The sequence below is a fragment of the Ixodes scapularis genome, unplaced genomic scaffold (genome assembly GCF_016920785.2).
Source record: "Ixodes scapularis isolate PalLabHiFi unplaced genomic scaffold, ASM1692078v2 PGA_scaffold0__279_contigs__length_252992795, whole genome shotgun sequence".
NCBI classification, from domain to species: Eukaryota; Metazoa; Arthropoda; class Arachnida; order Ixodida; family Ixodidae; genus Ixodes; species Ixodes scapularis.
In genome coordinates, this window is record NW_024609835.1 from 117,314,264 (window position 1) to 117,330,292 (window position 16,029).

Below are 16,029 nucleotides of genomic sequence, written 5' to 3' on the forward strand. Positions count from 1 at the left end.
TATGGCGGCGCCCATGCACAGCTGCTGTAAAGCGTCTATTCTTTCTGTGTGCGTGCGCGCGCGTGTGTGCTTTCTTTTTTTGCTACTAAGCAATATTCCTCAAAGAAAAAAAAGCACGCATAAACGTGAAAAAAAAAAAAAAAACAAGTTGTCGGCTGTCGGCGCGTTTGTTCCGCGGTGGCGAAATCTGTAGGCGAAAAGATGCGAAGCCGCGAAGAGCGCGACACTGCGGCGCCGATCGCCGGAACGCCGGTCGCCTAGAGGTGGACGCTGTTTGAAGTAATTGTGTGTGTGTGTGTGTGTGTGTGTGTGTGTGTGTTTGTGCGTGCGCTTTCTAAAGAAAACAAGTCGTCGATTGCATTTTTGTCCTTTTAATGCGAAAGCATTAACGTCCTATGGAACGAACCGGCGTTATCAGGTTTTCAAGCCGCGCCAAACGGCACCTGAACTGTCCTGTCCCAATAAAGCGAAGCCTGCAGTGTTGTCTGTAACAGCAATTTGATGGATAGGCTCCCATTGGCTGGCGCGCGTCATAATTTATAAGAACGCCACCCCACGGCGCTGCGGGCCCCGCGCCCGTGAATTACGAGAAGTTCTGGAGCGACAACAACGAGCAGTTGGACAACAAGGTCAGCTGTCACGGAAATGTGGCTAAGGAAGCCGTTTAGGGAGACGTAGGATGGTTTAGCTTCGAAGCCAGCGAAGCGACCCGCAAGATATGCTATGATGCACGACTCCACCACCTGGATCGAAACCGTTGGGCCAAAACACTTTTTGTGTACTCACATGACTGGGACGAAAACAACGTGGCAGAAGCGCCTCTATCAACTCCAAAAAAGTATGGCTTCTTTACAGAACCCTTAGAGGCAGTAACGGGTGATAGGTTGGAGGCCAAAAAGAGGAGCAAAGTACGTGAGAGGGAGGTCTTCCAGTGGCTTGAAGCCGCTCAAGCAAAGCCAACGCTACTGCTGTACAGCACAAACAAGCAACTGATCGCGGCTGAAACCCTGCTCTAGGACAACAACTTGGGAGCCACCTTCTGTTCGAGGCGCGAGCGGGCGCTCTACGAACTCTGGTCTACCGGGAGCGGCTTGACCTCAAGGTGGTTTCCACGATGTGCCGCGCGTGCAGAAAAGTACCTGAGGCAGTTGAACACCTAGTGATCCTTTGTGAGTGCCTGCTGCCACCCCCACTGGTAGATCGACGGCTTCACTCCGAGGCGATGCTACCATGTGCACTGGGTTTTAATACGACGGCTGACTCAAACAACCTCTGTACGGGCGGAGCAGACGACCCTCCACAAGACAGGCATGACATCTGTACCGTGCAGTGCGTACGAAGGACGAAAGCGTTTCTGAAACACTGGTAGGAGAAAATTTAGGACAACAGAAGCTTATAGGTTTTTTTTGGATATGGAGTGAAGTAACTTCGAGCTCACCCGTTATAAAGAAAAAATTCGCATCATTATCATCATCATCATCATCATCATACGTAAAAGGAACACGGTGGCGCGCGCTCGGCCGCTTCTGCTCCTCCCGCCGCCGACGAACATGGCGGTACCTCAAACATCTACATGGTGTCAAAAAATATAAAAAATTACACTTTTCTTTTTTTTTTTTTACCAAAATAAACTAGGCATCGCCACACGCTCATTCTCCGCCGAAAGGTAGCGCTAGAGGTCACGACAAGATGCCAAAGTTTCAGCCCGATCCGATACCTTATTCAAAAGTTATAAGTGATTTTCTAAAAATTTCAATTGGAAAATGGCCGCCGACGGAGTTTTCGAATACCTGGCGCGCGCCAGAAACCGAAAACGGGCAAAAATTGGCTCCCTTTTCTTATTGAAATTTTCATAAAATCACTTATAACTTTTGAATGAGGCATCGGTTCGGGCTGAAACTTTGGCATCTGGTTGTGACCCCTAGCGCTACCTTTGGGCCGAGCATGAGCGTTCGGCGATGCCTAGTTTATTTTTGCGATAAAAAAAAACCCTGTTAGTTTTTTTGTTTTTTTTTTTGTGGCACCCTGTACATCGGCGGTGGCAGCAACCTTGGCAGTAGCGAAACCTGCCCGTCCACGCAAGTACACCGCAGACGAACTAAGGGAGCGGAATAATGCAGCACAACGAGCGAGGAGGCAGACAGCGTAATCTACCATCCTTGTCAAGTCTCCGAATACACGGGGGCGGTATACGAGCAGCGGCGCAACACGCTAGGAGACAGAACAAAGCTGTCGAGAATGTGGACGAGACCCTTCGACAATGCGAGCCGGAAGTGATATGTCACAGGCGTCATGCTTTCGCGTTCACAAACTCATAAGAAGTGCTTAGGTGTCCTCGGACTTCTTTTTGGTTATTCCAAAGGTTATGTTTTGCTTACCACTGCAAATACCTTGAATCTCTACTAGCTGCCAACCAGTTTTTTTACCTTTCTCCTCACAGCGGTTATGATTTGTCTCATGATAGTTAAAGGGGTCATGAAACGATTTCCCTACTTCTCCCTCCTTAGCTTTAATCCTCGACTCAGATGCGAATTATGAAATCACGTTGTCGTGACATTAGGGAGTTTTAGAATAACGTACGCAATTTTAGCGCACGCTAGCGCTAAATTTAGCGCTTGTATTAGCGCACGTGACGCAGAAGAGTTTTAAGGCCCATACGCACATTCGCGTTTGAACGCGTTTGAGTGCGTTGCGGAGTCCTTGCGGCCAGGCGCGGTCGCTTGCAGAGCGACGCGCGCCTTCCAGCAACGCTCGGTAGCGCGACGCAAGCGAGTAGAGACTCGCTCAACTTTCCGAAGCGTTGCGGTGCGTTCGGGTGCGTTCGACCAATCAGAAGTCGAAAGAGGAGGGGGGGTGACGTGTTCGCTCGCCCCACCCGGCCGACTCGGCGAGACGTATCCGGTTCGCCGGTCGTAGTGCTTGCTTTTTCGTTTGGGGAGCGGTGGGGACTGTATTTTCCAAGGCTGCGATGGTTGAAGCTTGACAAAACGCCGGGGAAGCCGGCGAGATTGTCCCAAGATCGAACACTTCGACGCTGTCGCCGTGCGCCGCCATGTTGCCTTGGATTTCGCTTACTATTGGTGAGCCACTAGCGACGATAGCGCGTTCTTATTGGCTCTTGACTGCGGTTGACTGCGTGTCAACGCAACTGTGCGTACAAGTTTGGCGCAAGCGGTCTTCGCAACGCAACGCGTCCGCTTGCCGCTACGGAACGCACCGCGCTCAAACACTAATGTACTGTACGTAAGGGCCTTTAGAATAGTGTTTCTCCGCCGCGACGCAAAAGCCCAAGCATCTCGCGCTTGCGACGCCACCAAGATACAGTAAAAACTTTTATTTCACACACGAAATGATGTAACTTTAGAAAAGAAAACGAGTTTTTTTGGTCCAAAGTAGCATTTTAATTTGTTTAAATATGAGAACGCGACGCGAGCGGTTGACCGGTCGTGTCCGCTTGCGTCGCCTCGGCAAGAGAGGTCTCGTGTACTGACCTTCGCCGTGAAATGTTCGCGCGTCGCAAGCATCAAGTTGCCGGTGATCGCTGCCAAACCGAGTACAATTTCGTCCCGTATTGAAAATTGCAGCCGCGAGGATGCCGCCGACGTCACACCCACGACGCCGCCAAAGCAGCCGCCGACATAATCCTGGAAGCCGCCATTTTTTTTTAACGGTGCTCGTCTTGGCTTTAGCCAACTTCTCATCATATATCCTCCTTGGAGAAGCGCAAAGACTCTTTGCGTACGCACGCTATTTCCGAGAAATAGCGCGCGCTAAAATTGCGCACGCAAAGCGCAAAACCTGGTTTGCGTTCGGAGCATGCGCAGTGGCGACGACGCTATTCTTTGCGTACGCAAAGCTTTAGCGTGCGCTATTCTAAAACTCCCTATTCTTCGGCACCGGTACGATGACTCCTCGCTTCCACCGTGCTTTTTAGCACACCATAGAACTTGTCATTCCCCAGTGACGATAAGTTCCGTCAGGGCACTCATTGGCCACGAACGCGAATCCGAATATTCGTCGACGGATTTATTGTTGACGAGCGCATACGTCCGAGTGACGTAGTTCTCGTGTCCAATGCGTGAGCTGGGCTCGGTTGACGTCAGGTTGGCACCGCTGACGCGCTTTGGGAACCGCGGGTGTATCGTAGTGAAAAGGTGGAGAGCTTTCGAAGGAAAGAAGCTACAAAATAGCTCGCTATATTTTCAAATGTTCGTACCGAAAAGCTGGCTGTTGACTCTCTACCCTCCTTCTTTTGGCCAACTAAACGATGTGCGATTACTAAAGTCCCCATTTAAAATCATTCATTCCAGCGCAAAATTCCTTCCATGGCCCCTTAAATATGATTTCCTAAATTTTGCACGAAATCTGTAAATCGCTTTATACATAGAAAAGATATCATTTATATTGCATGCATGGCAAGGAAAGGGTGATAAAAATTCATTAGCTTCCAATATTAAAAACATGCAATGGTTTACGAAGTATGTTGTTGTTGTATCGGTGCAGTATTTCCCATAGGTGGTTTGTCATGCATACCACGGTCAGTAAAGATGAAACCGTGTTTTTCGCAACAATGGGGTACACTCTTTGCAACGTGAAGGCCACCGTGCAATTAGGAGCAAAAACGTTTACACTTACCTCAAGAATTTCGTGCCTCCCTACCTCACGTATAAAGTCAAAGTTGAAAATTCTAGTCTTCATTGTCTCTTTTCTGTTGGGACCTATAGCAAAAGAGTAATGGACCTCCCAAGGAACGGCGAGCGTTTCAGTTGCAGATGTATCCATCGCTTTTTTTAAGTCTGCAGCGAGAGAAATAAAAGTCAGGTGCCGTTTTGATGGGGACAACCGATATTGAACAAATACACAAGCAAGTTGTTATTTGGAAGGTCTTAGTTTTGTTTCTTACTCGTGCAAACCCTAGAACACCCGCACGTAGTTTAGGTACTGAACATAATCTCTCAGAGAGAGGGAGAAAGCAAGATGGAGAGAAAGAGATACTTAATTTATTTACATAAGCGAATATGTGAAAGGGAGTTTAATGCTAATTTGCTCCTTCGCGAAAAAAAAAAAAGAATTTCTACAAATAAACGGCTATGCCAAAACTATGCTTTTGCTTTATGCGCAGCAGTTACAATTACCGACGGAACTACAGTCGGAAAAGGAACAGCGCGCTGAAGAGGCGGTGGTGTGTTCTGGGATAGGAAGAGCGAATGTCGTGCCATGGGAATATTTTTACACTTAAAGGGGTACGGACACGAAATGACGTGAGCGCGAGCTCTCTACCCTTCGCTTCAAAGTCGGCCATCAAGAAGCGCAATGCGTATCACGCTCGTAACGTCAATAGTTCCTGCACCGCCAAAGGCACTGTAGTTGCAAGCGTTACCGCTTAGTGGCGTCAATGCGTGATAATCTCTTAATAATCTCGCTTAGTAGTAATATCCGAGGAGTGCACGCCCTATGGCCTATACATAGCTTGGCCGTGACGTCATTGGCGGCCATGCCGGAATTTTTATGTGCCACGAGCATTCGGTTCTCTATGTTTGTTTCACACCCCAGTAATAGTAGCTCGAGGGAACCAGCAAGTAGAAATAGCCGCCAGTACCCAGCAGTCACGACAGCTGCAAGTCATGCACATAACGTATTCACTGGGTGCAATATTTGAGCACGCTATTCACAGCGTGTCCGGGCACGGGGGAGGGGAGGGGAAGGGAGTGGTATGGTCGGCGTGGCAGGAGCCCCAGCATCTTTAGATCAAGCTTGTACCTAACGTCTGCAAAGAACGGCGATCTTGACGGCGTGAGCGTTCCCCCCCAAGTCGCATTCAGGTCTAAGTAACTACACGAGCGAGCTATGCCACCGTGAACTGGCGCTGCTTCTAGGAACTTATGACGCGGCGGCATTCCAACTTAGCTTCACAGACAGCCACGAGACGCAATATTGAAATCTGTTCATTCGTTTTAAAATTATTTTTCTTAAGTTCTCTGCCGGCTAGTGTTTCTGGGCTGCCTGCACAACATATACCACATCTAAACAAACAAATAAGTGCAAACATTTCGTTTCCACATTCTTTTAAGTGTCACTTCACCGTATTCAAGCCTCCTATATTTTTCGCTACCAGTGCGAGAACCTCGATGCTAGAAAATACGTGTCCAGCCAGAAACGACTCTCAAAACATCGACGTTAGTCTGCCATCTGAAATTTCGCCTGAACGACGACTGCAAAGCTCGTCCTTGGGTTTCTCTGTTACCCCAAAATTACGCTTTTGGGTTTCTTTGTTACCCAAAAGTTGCGCTATGTCATACCTATACTCCATAGCTCGCAGTTGAGGCGACTATGGCGGGTCTGTCCAATAACTGCCTCGAAGTCACCGTGGGGAGGGTATGGGGAACAACTTGGCTAAGCAGTGAATCCGTAAAAGACGTGTTTATTGACCTTTAAAACAACGCTATTTTTCCCATATCAACATTCGCAGTATCCACGCTGCTTCGGCTGACGGAATCTGCGTTTGGACTGCGCGAGGCCACACTATGGTGACAAACAGCTTAATATCTCATTCACACGACCGTAAAGGTGCCTTTAGCTAAGGGAACTTCATTCTCTGCGCCCAATCAATTCACAATCTTCCGCGCGTAGCGTGTGCTCGCGACCCAAGAGCACAGGCTGATTCGCCGATAGCAAAGGAACCTATGTTAAAAGTACCTTTATGTTGACCATGTGAATGGGGTATTAGAAAGGCAGGACGTGGCTTAAATATGCTCAAGCTCCTCAACTCGTGATCTGTTTTTCAGCGTTCTTACTGGCTGAGGCCGCGATATCACTGACTGAGAATGATAACGAAATGCTCGAGACTCGCCGCGTTCTGCGTTTCTTAGGTCTTCAGTGACTATGTGGATTAAAACCAAGCGGAAAGATCGCAACGAGAAACGTAGCTCCCTGGAGCAATTCCCACTCCGAAGAGAGTTCCCGGCCACAATTGGGGTCGGCCTTTATAGCCTGTGGAAAAGGCATGCTTCCGGTGTGTCGGTAGTAGTATAGGATAAAAGCGCTTAAAAAATGATGGACAAATCAAAGGACGGCGAACACCAGAGAGCGCTTTTATCCTATACTACGCCGACACATCAGACAATCAATGCGAAAATAACTCGCCACACCTCAAAACGTAGCAGTTGGGGCATCACGTAATTGACGCAGGCATTGAACGAATTGTACTTTTGTGCGAGGATTTTTAGGCTAGGATATTGAACATGATTTTGTTTTTCTTTGGGAGAATAGAATTACAAATAACGTGCTAATACAATGAGTTCAATAATGGCATTAGAGTTGCGATGTTTGTGACGTTACAGTAAATGCACCTAAGAGCTACGAAAATTTGCTTTCACTGACTGTATAATCGTAGCACCTGTAGTGCAAGCTACTCTTTTTTTTTGTCTCGGCTAGGCGTCACATCAGAATGAATGCGCTAGGCGTCAGTTTTTAGATGTGTCAGTGGCGGCTGAACAACCTAGAATTCCTGTCGATCTATCACCTCGTCCCTGAAACCTTATTTCTACTACTACTTTAAGCATAACTACCAACTGCTTATTCGCACACTTCAAACTTCGACACAGGTTCCATCTTCACGGGAGAATGCGATCTCCCCAACATCGAGGAACAAGTCACGGTGGATCACCTTTTATGGGGAAGCGCCGCCACTTCAAGCGTTAAAAGAAAAATCTTCAGACGACTAGTGCCACAACTTTCAGCGCGGCCTATAAAGAATGGACACGTTCCAAGAGAAAACACACAGACAAAAAGGCACTGTCGGGGTCCCTCCTGAACTTTTTTCGAGAGGCCAGCATCCGCCATCTCTTCTAGCATCTTTTCCCCTCCCATTTTTCTCCATTTTCGATCCCCACCCTGCTGCGATCGGGGCTCAAGGTTGTGAAGGAAATTATTGAAGTGTCTCAAGAAAACAAGCAAGCAAATCCAAACTGATAAAAACATAACCTCGCGCACCATGTGATATTCTGAGAATTCGTTTAATGGTTTCAATACTCAAAGTATATTCGTTTAAACTGTTCTCACCAGTAATATCAGATGGAAATCTGGTTGACGTAAGTATCGGTGCTGGTGTGGTCTGACCAGGAGTTTTTAAGTCCGGGTGTGTTTCGTTTACTTGAAAGGAAACAAAATCATATAATATGAAAACAAAATCATCAGAATTACGATAATCTAATTCGTAAGACGGCAACCCGCGTTATGAGTATTTACTGCCGATATATCTCCAGACTCCCTACCCCCCCCCCCCCCCCCCCCCCCCCGAATAAAAAAAGAAACGAAAATGTACAAGGAAAACGCATTGCCGAACGTTCACTCTCCACCCAAAATGTAGCTCTAAAGGCCCGAGCCAGATGCTAAAGTTTCAAGACTAACCGTTATCCTTTTCAAAAGTAATAAGTGATTTTGTGAAATCTTCAATTGCAAAATGGCGGTCGACCGTGCTCTCAAATTCATGGAGCTCTACGGTACAAGTTACCAAAAACGGACAAAAATGGGCCCCATTTTACCACTGAAGATTTCGAATTCACTAATAACTTTTCAATAAGATAACGGTTAGTGCTGAAGCTTAAGTACCTGGTTCTAACGTCTAGCGCTACATTTGGGCGGAGAATGACTGTTTGGTGATGCATAGTTTATTTTTACAATAAAAAAAGAAATCAAGAAGTTTTTTGGGGGACGCGTTGTAGATCCGCAGAAATCGCAATACTATCTCTTGAAAAGTTAATTTTTTTTATTAAACTGCTAATACGCATCTGGTAACCCTGAAACATGTTCAGCCAGGTTTGCGTGTGCCTTTTAGATACCATTGTCTTCTTGAAATTGGCATTAGTTATGTCTGGCATTTGGTTAGTGTGATGAAAAACTATTGGCGACGTGAGCAATCGAAAGCGTCACTGTGGTTGGCCTGCCACGATTGACCGAATGCTGATTATGACGTTAGCAAGGATTTCTCATCGACGGAATAAGAGTAATGTAAGAACTTCACTGGCCACGGAAATAATAAAACAAACTCGGGACGCCGAGTGATGCCATGACCGCGGGGCGTGCGCTTTAAAGCGTTCTTCAAAGGATCCGGTGCGCAGTACGCGGAAAACGGTAACGGTTTGCTAAAAGTCCATTTTGAGTGTAGGTAAAGAACTGAAAACAGGCAATTAATAGCTTCTGCGCGACACAAGTGTTCAAGAAATGTTCGTCGTCCCTCGTCCCAAGTTTTATTCTTTCTGTTGCCAGTCAACGTTACCAACACGCTCTTCAGTTAACAAGAACTTCAATTTTGACGGTGTTGGCAGTATTGGTTTTAGAGCAAAAGGATTTCAAGCTTCCACCATGTTCATTACAAACACTGTCGAACTTGTTGTTCGCAAGGTAATGAAGTCAGAAGAGGAAACCATCGAAGGGCGAAACCCAAACATCGCACCGCCAATAGACCGATCTCATTAAACGTTCAGCGCATGCGTGACGCCGTCATAACTTTAGTTCACAGGAGGCAGACGGCCGTGCCAGGGCCGTGCATGCGAGGCCTCGCGCCGTCTCGTGCACCACGCGCTCAGAGCTCCAGCAGGGTTGTCGCAAGCGCAGAAAGACTAAAGTTCCTTCGATGCATTGTGGCAGCGGTGGCGTAGCCAAACTGGCTGGTGAGAGTGCCCTATGCGTGCAAGCACGTGCAACGTGCACGTGAATGTAGCTTTGGCAAGCTTGTAATCGCAGTGGCGTGCCTGGTCGAGCAGAGACATGGCGGCGGCCAGTCGCCCAGCTTGAAATCGTCTATTGGGCAGGAGATCCAACTATAGGGGACGCTTTACCGAGCTTGTTGTCTCTAGTGCCACTAAAGAAGCTACACTTCAGAGTAACGACACTTGGCCATATTCTGTCTTAATATCATGGTTTCCAGTTATCTGAAGTTTTATCTGAAATCACAGGAAACACTTATCCGTCCTCCACAAATGTTTAAACAGTTCGTGACAGAGCAAAGCAATATTACATGAGCTTACTAACACCGAATCTAATGCTGAGGAAGTCGCACTTTTGGGAACATGACGATCGGAAGTTGCGCCCGCTCTGCATACGAGCCGAAATGGCGGCGCCCACAAGAATCTCGGGGAACGCAGTGCCGATACTCTAAGCGCAGCTCATTTAGTGGTTCTATTTGTCCCCATAGCCCGGTGTTTACTAACACAGTATAACAAAGAAATGGAACCTCGCCTAGCACGGTGTGGGCACGTGCTCTTCGTTCTGACAAGTGCTTTAGTAGCACGAGGAGCCTCCTTCAAATCGTTATCTTTGATATCTTGGATAAAAAAAAAAAACAAAAAAAAAACAAGGAGATAAGGTTTCTTGCCCCCAGAGCTGAAGCGTACAGCTAGAGGCGTGACCGTTCGATTTCCTCCCCAATAGGGAGTATTCACTGGACGCCATATTTGAGGGGATGTTTAGAGCGCATGATCGGAACGAGCTCACGTTAATTGGCTGCTAAGAACGGCAATCTTGGTGGTGCGAAATGCACATGGCGAAAGAACTGTGGAAGCACGCCGTCAGCACGCGCTCAACAGTCGCGCACATAGCTATGGCCGCCAGTGAATACTCCCTATAGGCGGTGACATATTAAGAACCCAGTGGATGCTCGGCCTCGAGCACGAGATCTCTGTTTTTGATACCATGCACTTCGTCGGACGCGCAGCCAGATCGTCGCGGACTGCAACGACCGCGTGCCACGGAAGCGGAGTTTCCTGGTTCTTATAACCCGTCATTAGGGACTCTTAAAGGGGTATCCACACGAAGGAGAACTCCGCCACTTTCCTCCGCGGATCGCGCATCATGTGAGACATACGTCATCCCTTTTTGACGCCTCGCGGCGCGTTCTCCTCCGTGGCGGAGGCGCGGAGGCTTCGTGCTGACAGCACGAAAGCTCCGCAAGTGCACGCGGCGGAGCCGGGGACGGAGTTTCCCGGGTTGTTGACGTCACGACATCCGTCCGCGGAGTTCTCCTTCGTGTGGATACCCCTTAAAGGGGTATTCACACGAGGGAGAAATCCCGGGGATTTCTCCCCGGCACGCGCGCATCGCGAGATGAAAACGCGAGGCTTTTGCACATCGCAAAGCCTGACGTTTTCGTCGTGGGATGCGCGTGCCGGGGAGAAATCCCCGGGATTTCTCCCTCGTGTGAGGTATTCACACGAGGGAGAAATCCCGGGGATTTCTCCCCGGCACGCGCATCCCACGACGAAAACGTCCGGCTTTGCGATGTGCAAAAGCCTCGCGTTTTCATCTCGTGATGCGCGCGTGCCGCGGAGAAATCCCCGGGATTTCTCCCTCGTGTGAATACCCCTTTAAGGGGGATCCACACGAAGGAGAACTCCGCGGACGGATGTCGTGACGTCAACATCCCGGGAAACTCCGTCCCCGGCTCCGCCGCGTGCACTTGCGGAGCTTTCGTGCTGTCAGCACGAAGCCTCCGCGCCTCCGCCACGGTGGAGAACGCGCCGCGAGGCGTCAAAAAGGGATGACGTATGTCTCACGTGATGCGCGCTCCGCGGAGGAAAGGGGCGGATTTCTCCTTCGTGTGGATACCCCTTTAGCAGGCCCTTACCGTGTTCCGCGTACCGCACTAGCAGAACACTGAACACGTGTTCCGCTGTTCTGTCTTTCGACCTCATCGACATGGTCATTCGCTCTTTGCACCTCTGCGTGAAGGCGCAGTCGATCCACCTCTCCTCCACGCGCCCAAAATGCCGAGAGAGAAAGCAAGTGGAAAGGAGGTGACTAGAAACTAAATCGAGTCTCGCTGCTCTAAATTTTTTTTATTGCTTAAAATTAATTTTTTGACACACGTGTCCCAACCAGACTGTAAAAAAAAAAAAAAAATTGTTTTCTTTTCAGGTTTTTTTTTAAGCACGCTTCCGTCCTCCTGTAAGCTCTACATTTCAGCGTTAGGAAGGTTATAGAAAAGTAAAACTCACAAGTCCATATAACCACCGGTCTAAGAAAGACCTCAGGTGCACCTGGTTTTTCAAACATGGAGAAATTAAAGCCGAACACCCTAGAAGACATGCCTCGCACGTCATAGACATCTCTGGTTTTCACGCTTGCCATTCGTCTGAGAGTCAGAACATCTCGCAAAAAACTGTATTTCCTCTCATCAGGTCCATAGAGTATCGACAGAACGTTTTTTTGCTTGTTTGGGTCCCAGTCTTCATTTGGCGGTTTTTCACATGTTGTCACGTTTTCTACATAGCAGGAAGATAAACAAGATCACAAGCACTATTACTTTTGGTGTGGTTGACGGAGTTCAAAATTTAGAAGCATTCTGAAAGCTAATAGTTGAACTGCTGTGAAGGCAAAGACGCCTTCTCTCAATAACTTATCGTAACGAAAAAAGCGATCTGATTATCCAGTTGATTTTTTTTTTGCAGGACTTGATTTTGTTTAATGGTACAGGATTGGTATAACTACATAGCAAATTTATTAAGAACCCCAGTTATATACAACTCTATATACTTACGTATAAAACACTTCACGCGTCACTTGATTGTTCCTATCGTCGTATGGGGGTTGCACATAAAACAGAAATAAAATAACTCAGTCCTGATTGACTGTGCCTTTTGGAGTGCTATATCCCCAAATTCACGTTACAAAAAATGTCCCAAGAAATAAGCCAACATAAAAATGTTCGCATATAAAACTACACAATGTGTTACAAAAAAAAATTTAGTTTTAACGGGTTTGGAACATTTACTTTAAAATATTGTCCGGCGGAGCCCTATACACTGTGATCTTTCCGAATGTTAAGGGATCATTCCCCATTTTATTAAAACGAGTGTTCTTACCAAAACTGCGAATGACATATTTCTTTTTGAGGTTTATGTCGTAAAAAAACGTGATGATATCATCAGCCTTCAAAATGCGAAGAGCAACTTTCCGATTAACGGCGTCGTAAATTTCTTCGAAAATACTGGTCTCCTTCAATTTATTTTCTTCTTCAACAACAAAGTCTTCTCGAAAGATTTCGCCAGATGCATAAAATGAACCGTCGTAAAGGGGAAGCGCTGAAAAGAAAAACACACACACGCAACACATTTCATTAAAGGGGCTCTGACAAGGTATTTATACTCGCCGAGGTTTTTATTTAAACATGAGCTATAAGAGCTCAACTACCCAGAACACAATTTGCGGCTCGAAATCCGAGTGACATTTCGCTCGAAAACAGTCGGTTTAGAATTGGCCAGTTTCAGTCGCGCTCACTATATTTCCATGGCGTGTGGCGTTCAAACTAAAGCGTGCCAAATATATTCAAAGCCGTGGGTCATATAAGGCACATATTCAATATTAAAAATATAAAACAAAATAAACCCCGTTTCTGTAGCCCCCCCCCCCCTCAAAAAAAAAAAAAAAAAGAAAACTGCAAATACGTTGAATAAAAAAAAATATGTTGCATAAATCACAAGAAATACATGTACTACGACATTCTCAATATGGCGACGTACCCCAGGCTGGACCACGAGGTCGAGGGCTGGACGACGCGATGGCGGCGCACGTCCGAGGAACGTTGCGACGGACGTGAGGCCACTACATCGGAACTGTGGTTCCTGGTACCGGGCAATCGATCATCAAGCGCAGAACATCGAGCGGAAGGGATATGAGTGTGAAACAATTGCATGACAAAACGTGCACGCAACGTTGTCGTCGTCGTCGTCATCGTTTGCTTCACAAGCCGGAGAAGAGGAGAAAAAACAAAAAAACGTGGTCTGGTATGTACGTAGCCACATGATTTCCTCAACACTCTCCTCCTCTATCTTTGTCCCGCCTCCTCGGTACACATCGTTCGCATGTCGCGACCACAAGCTGTCGTGCTCACGTTTCGGTTTCGGTTTCAAGCAGTTGAGTTTTTTTTTTTTTTTTTTTGTTTTATATAACTATACCTGACTCTCTTGGCATGATATTTATTGAATAGTCTCCTGGCACCACATTAAATCGCGTGACACAGTTTTTTTTTAATATGATGAGTGTCAGCGTTCCTTCAAGTCTACAGATTATTATTTCTTTATATATTTAATTAATTAATTAATTAATTAATGTATTTATTATCTCTTTAGTGCCCACGAACAGCTATGGAGGCTTTTGTTAGGTGTATTATAGCTCGTGTTTCCAGCAACACATTACTACTGTCTAAGCTGTATAAGCTGAAGAAGTACTCCTGTCTAAGCTGGGGAATAAAGCAGATGTGCTGATAGAGATTAATATTGACAACCCAAAATATAAGGTAAACAATAAAATGAATAAACGACTTTCCTCAGGGTTGTTAGACCTTTTATACGCAGTATGCATTAGCTGTAATGTGCACGTCACTGGAAAGGTTTCCCCGGGCTAAATATGAAATGGCGAAGAGTAATCCAGAGGAAAATAAAATTTCCATACATTTATTTCGGAGATTGCATTTTCTATATTTCGCCATTGTATTGCTTAGACTATTGAGCACGGTTGTAAAGTTCCTTCGGCTCTATCACCGATTAAAACGCTTTGTTGACGTATTTTCAATATGTTGTAGGGCTGATAACGCTATATGACTTGCGTCTAGATGGGCCCCACTGCGCTTGTGAAATTAAACTGCAGGAAAATAAATGCCACTTTGTAGTCTAACGATAAATTTCTTAGAAAAAGTTGTTTGGTTTTTTTGTTGGCATTCAAGTCAGGCTAGTTTCATTGTGTTCAAATTAGGCTAGTTAAATTTTATTGAAAAGCTTGTGTTATATTTTTAATAATTGTTGTACTGTTTCGTTTTCGCTGTTCTAATGTGCTCCTTCTTTGAAGTTCGGCGTAAGGTAAAATCGTTGGCGGCGTCAGGATTTGAACTCCAGGACTCCTGATTACCTGCCAGGCATACTAGCCACCACACCAGACCAAGCCGATCCAGTAGTAATTGGCGGTGGTACCATTCTGTGGGAGGTGCCTATAGCGAGTGGTGTAGTTGGTGTCTGATGTTGTTAATATTTTGGAAAACAGAAACATGTTTTTCGGGGAAAATGAAGGGAACAAAAATACATATACCATTTAAGCCCTTTGAATTTTTTTTATTGCTTTACTTAGTTTTTTTTTTAATGTTTGTGGTGAATTTTGAATTTGAGAACAATGCATAGTTGGTCCTGAAACTTTTCCGTTTTTTATCCTTCTTCTTCTGCAGGCATCGTGAGCAACTTTTGGATTTCGGCCCATTATTTATGGGAATAAGTCTTCCTCGATTATAAAATAAAGAACAAAAAAATGTTTGCTTACGTGGACCATTTTTTCCCTTAGCAAAATATACAAGTTTGTGGTTTCCCTGAACTCTTACGTCGTCTTCCGAAACATGTGTGCAGAGAGATTATCACACGTGAGGGAGAGAGCTTTTTCATATGTTCTCAAACGCACTCGAACGTAAACTCCCTTAGTTCTCCGGTTGTCCGGACGTCTTCGCCTTGAGTCAGAACAATTTACAATCTCCGATTCGATCACGTCAGAACACTACAAGAAGTCGGAATCGCTGATGTTCGCGGCGAGTAGCCGAATTCGGAAGATCAATAAAAAAAAATTGTTAGCGCAAATTTTTTCCCGTTCGTTGCAGAAGCAGCAGAGAGGGGGCGGTTTTGTCGACTTTGGGTAGGTGGCGCCGCAAGTGCACGTGCACGACTTGTTCATACGGTACAATGAAACCCATGACGGCGTCATGCCGTGGTTTTCAGGACATAGCCGCAACCTGCGGCCACGGGACGAGAAATAGTCAGGTTTTGGTTTTGCGATGACACGGTGGAATCGCACTATTTGGGGGAAATCAACTTGTTTTCTTTTGTTTGTGCTAAGATAAACGAAAGAAAAGTATAGCACGCTACAGAATCTTGAATGATTAAAATCGTTTCATCGGCCTCTTAAGGTCTTTGAGCAGTGATAGAGTGCAGGCGAGCTGGTAAATAATTGACATCTTGTAGATTCTGAGATGGGGGAACAATGAAAAAAACGGACGAA

The 16,029-nt window shown here is 46.3% G+C and overlaps 1 protein-coding gene across 1 annotated transcript in view; it reads right to left on the bottom strand.

Moving 5' to 3' along the window:
- Nucleotides 1-16,029, bottom strand: part of LOC120845946 — a 106,339-nt gene that overhangs the window by 86,590 nt on the left and 3,720 nt on the right. The window contains exons 2-5 of the mRNA XM_040217509.1: nucleotides 12,861-13,079; nucleotides 11,994-12,260; nucleotides 8,062-8,151; nucleotides 4,636-4,796 (exon numbers count right to left, since the gene is read on the bottom strand). Of these exons, the coding sequence (XP_040073443.1) occupies nucleotides 4,636-4,796; nucleotides 8,062-8,151; nucleotides 11,994-12,260; nucleotides 12,861-13,079 (737 nt within the window). The remainder of the gene's footprint in view (nucleotides 1-4,635; nucleotides 4,797-8,061; nucleotides 8,152-11,993; nucleotides 12,261-12,860; nucleotides 13,080-16,029) is intronic.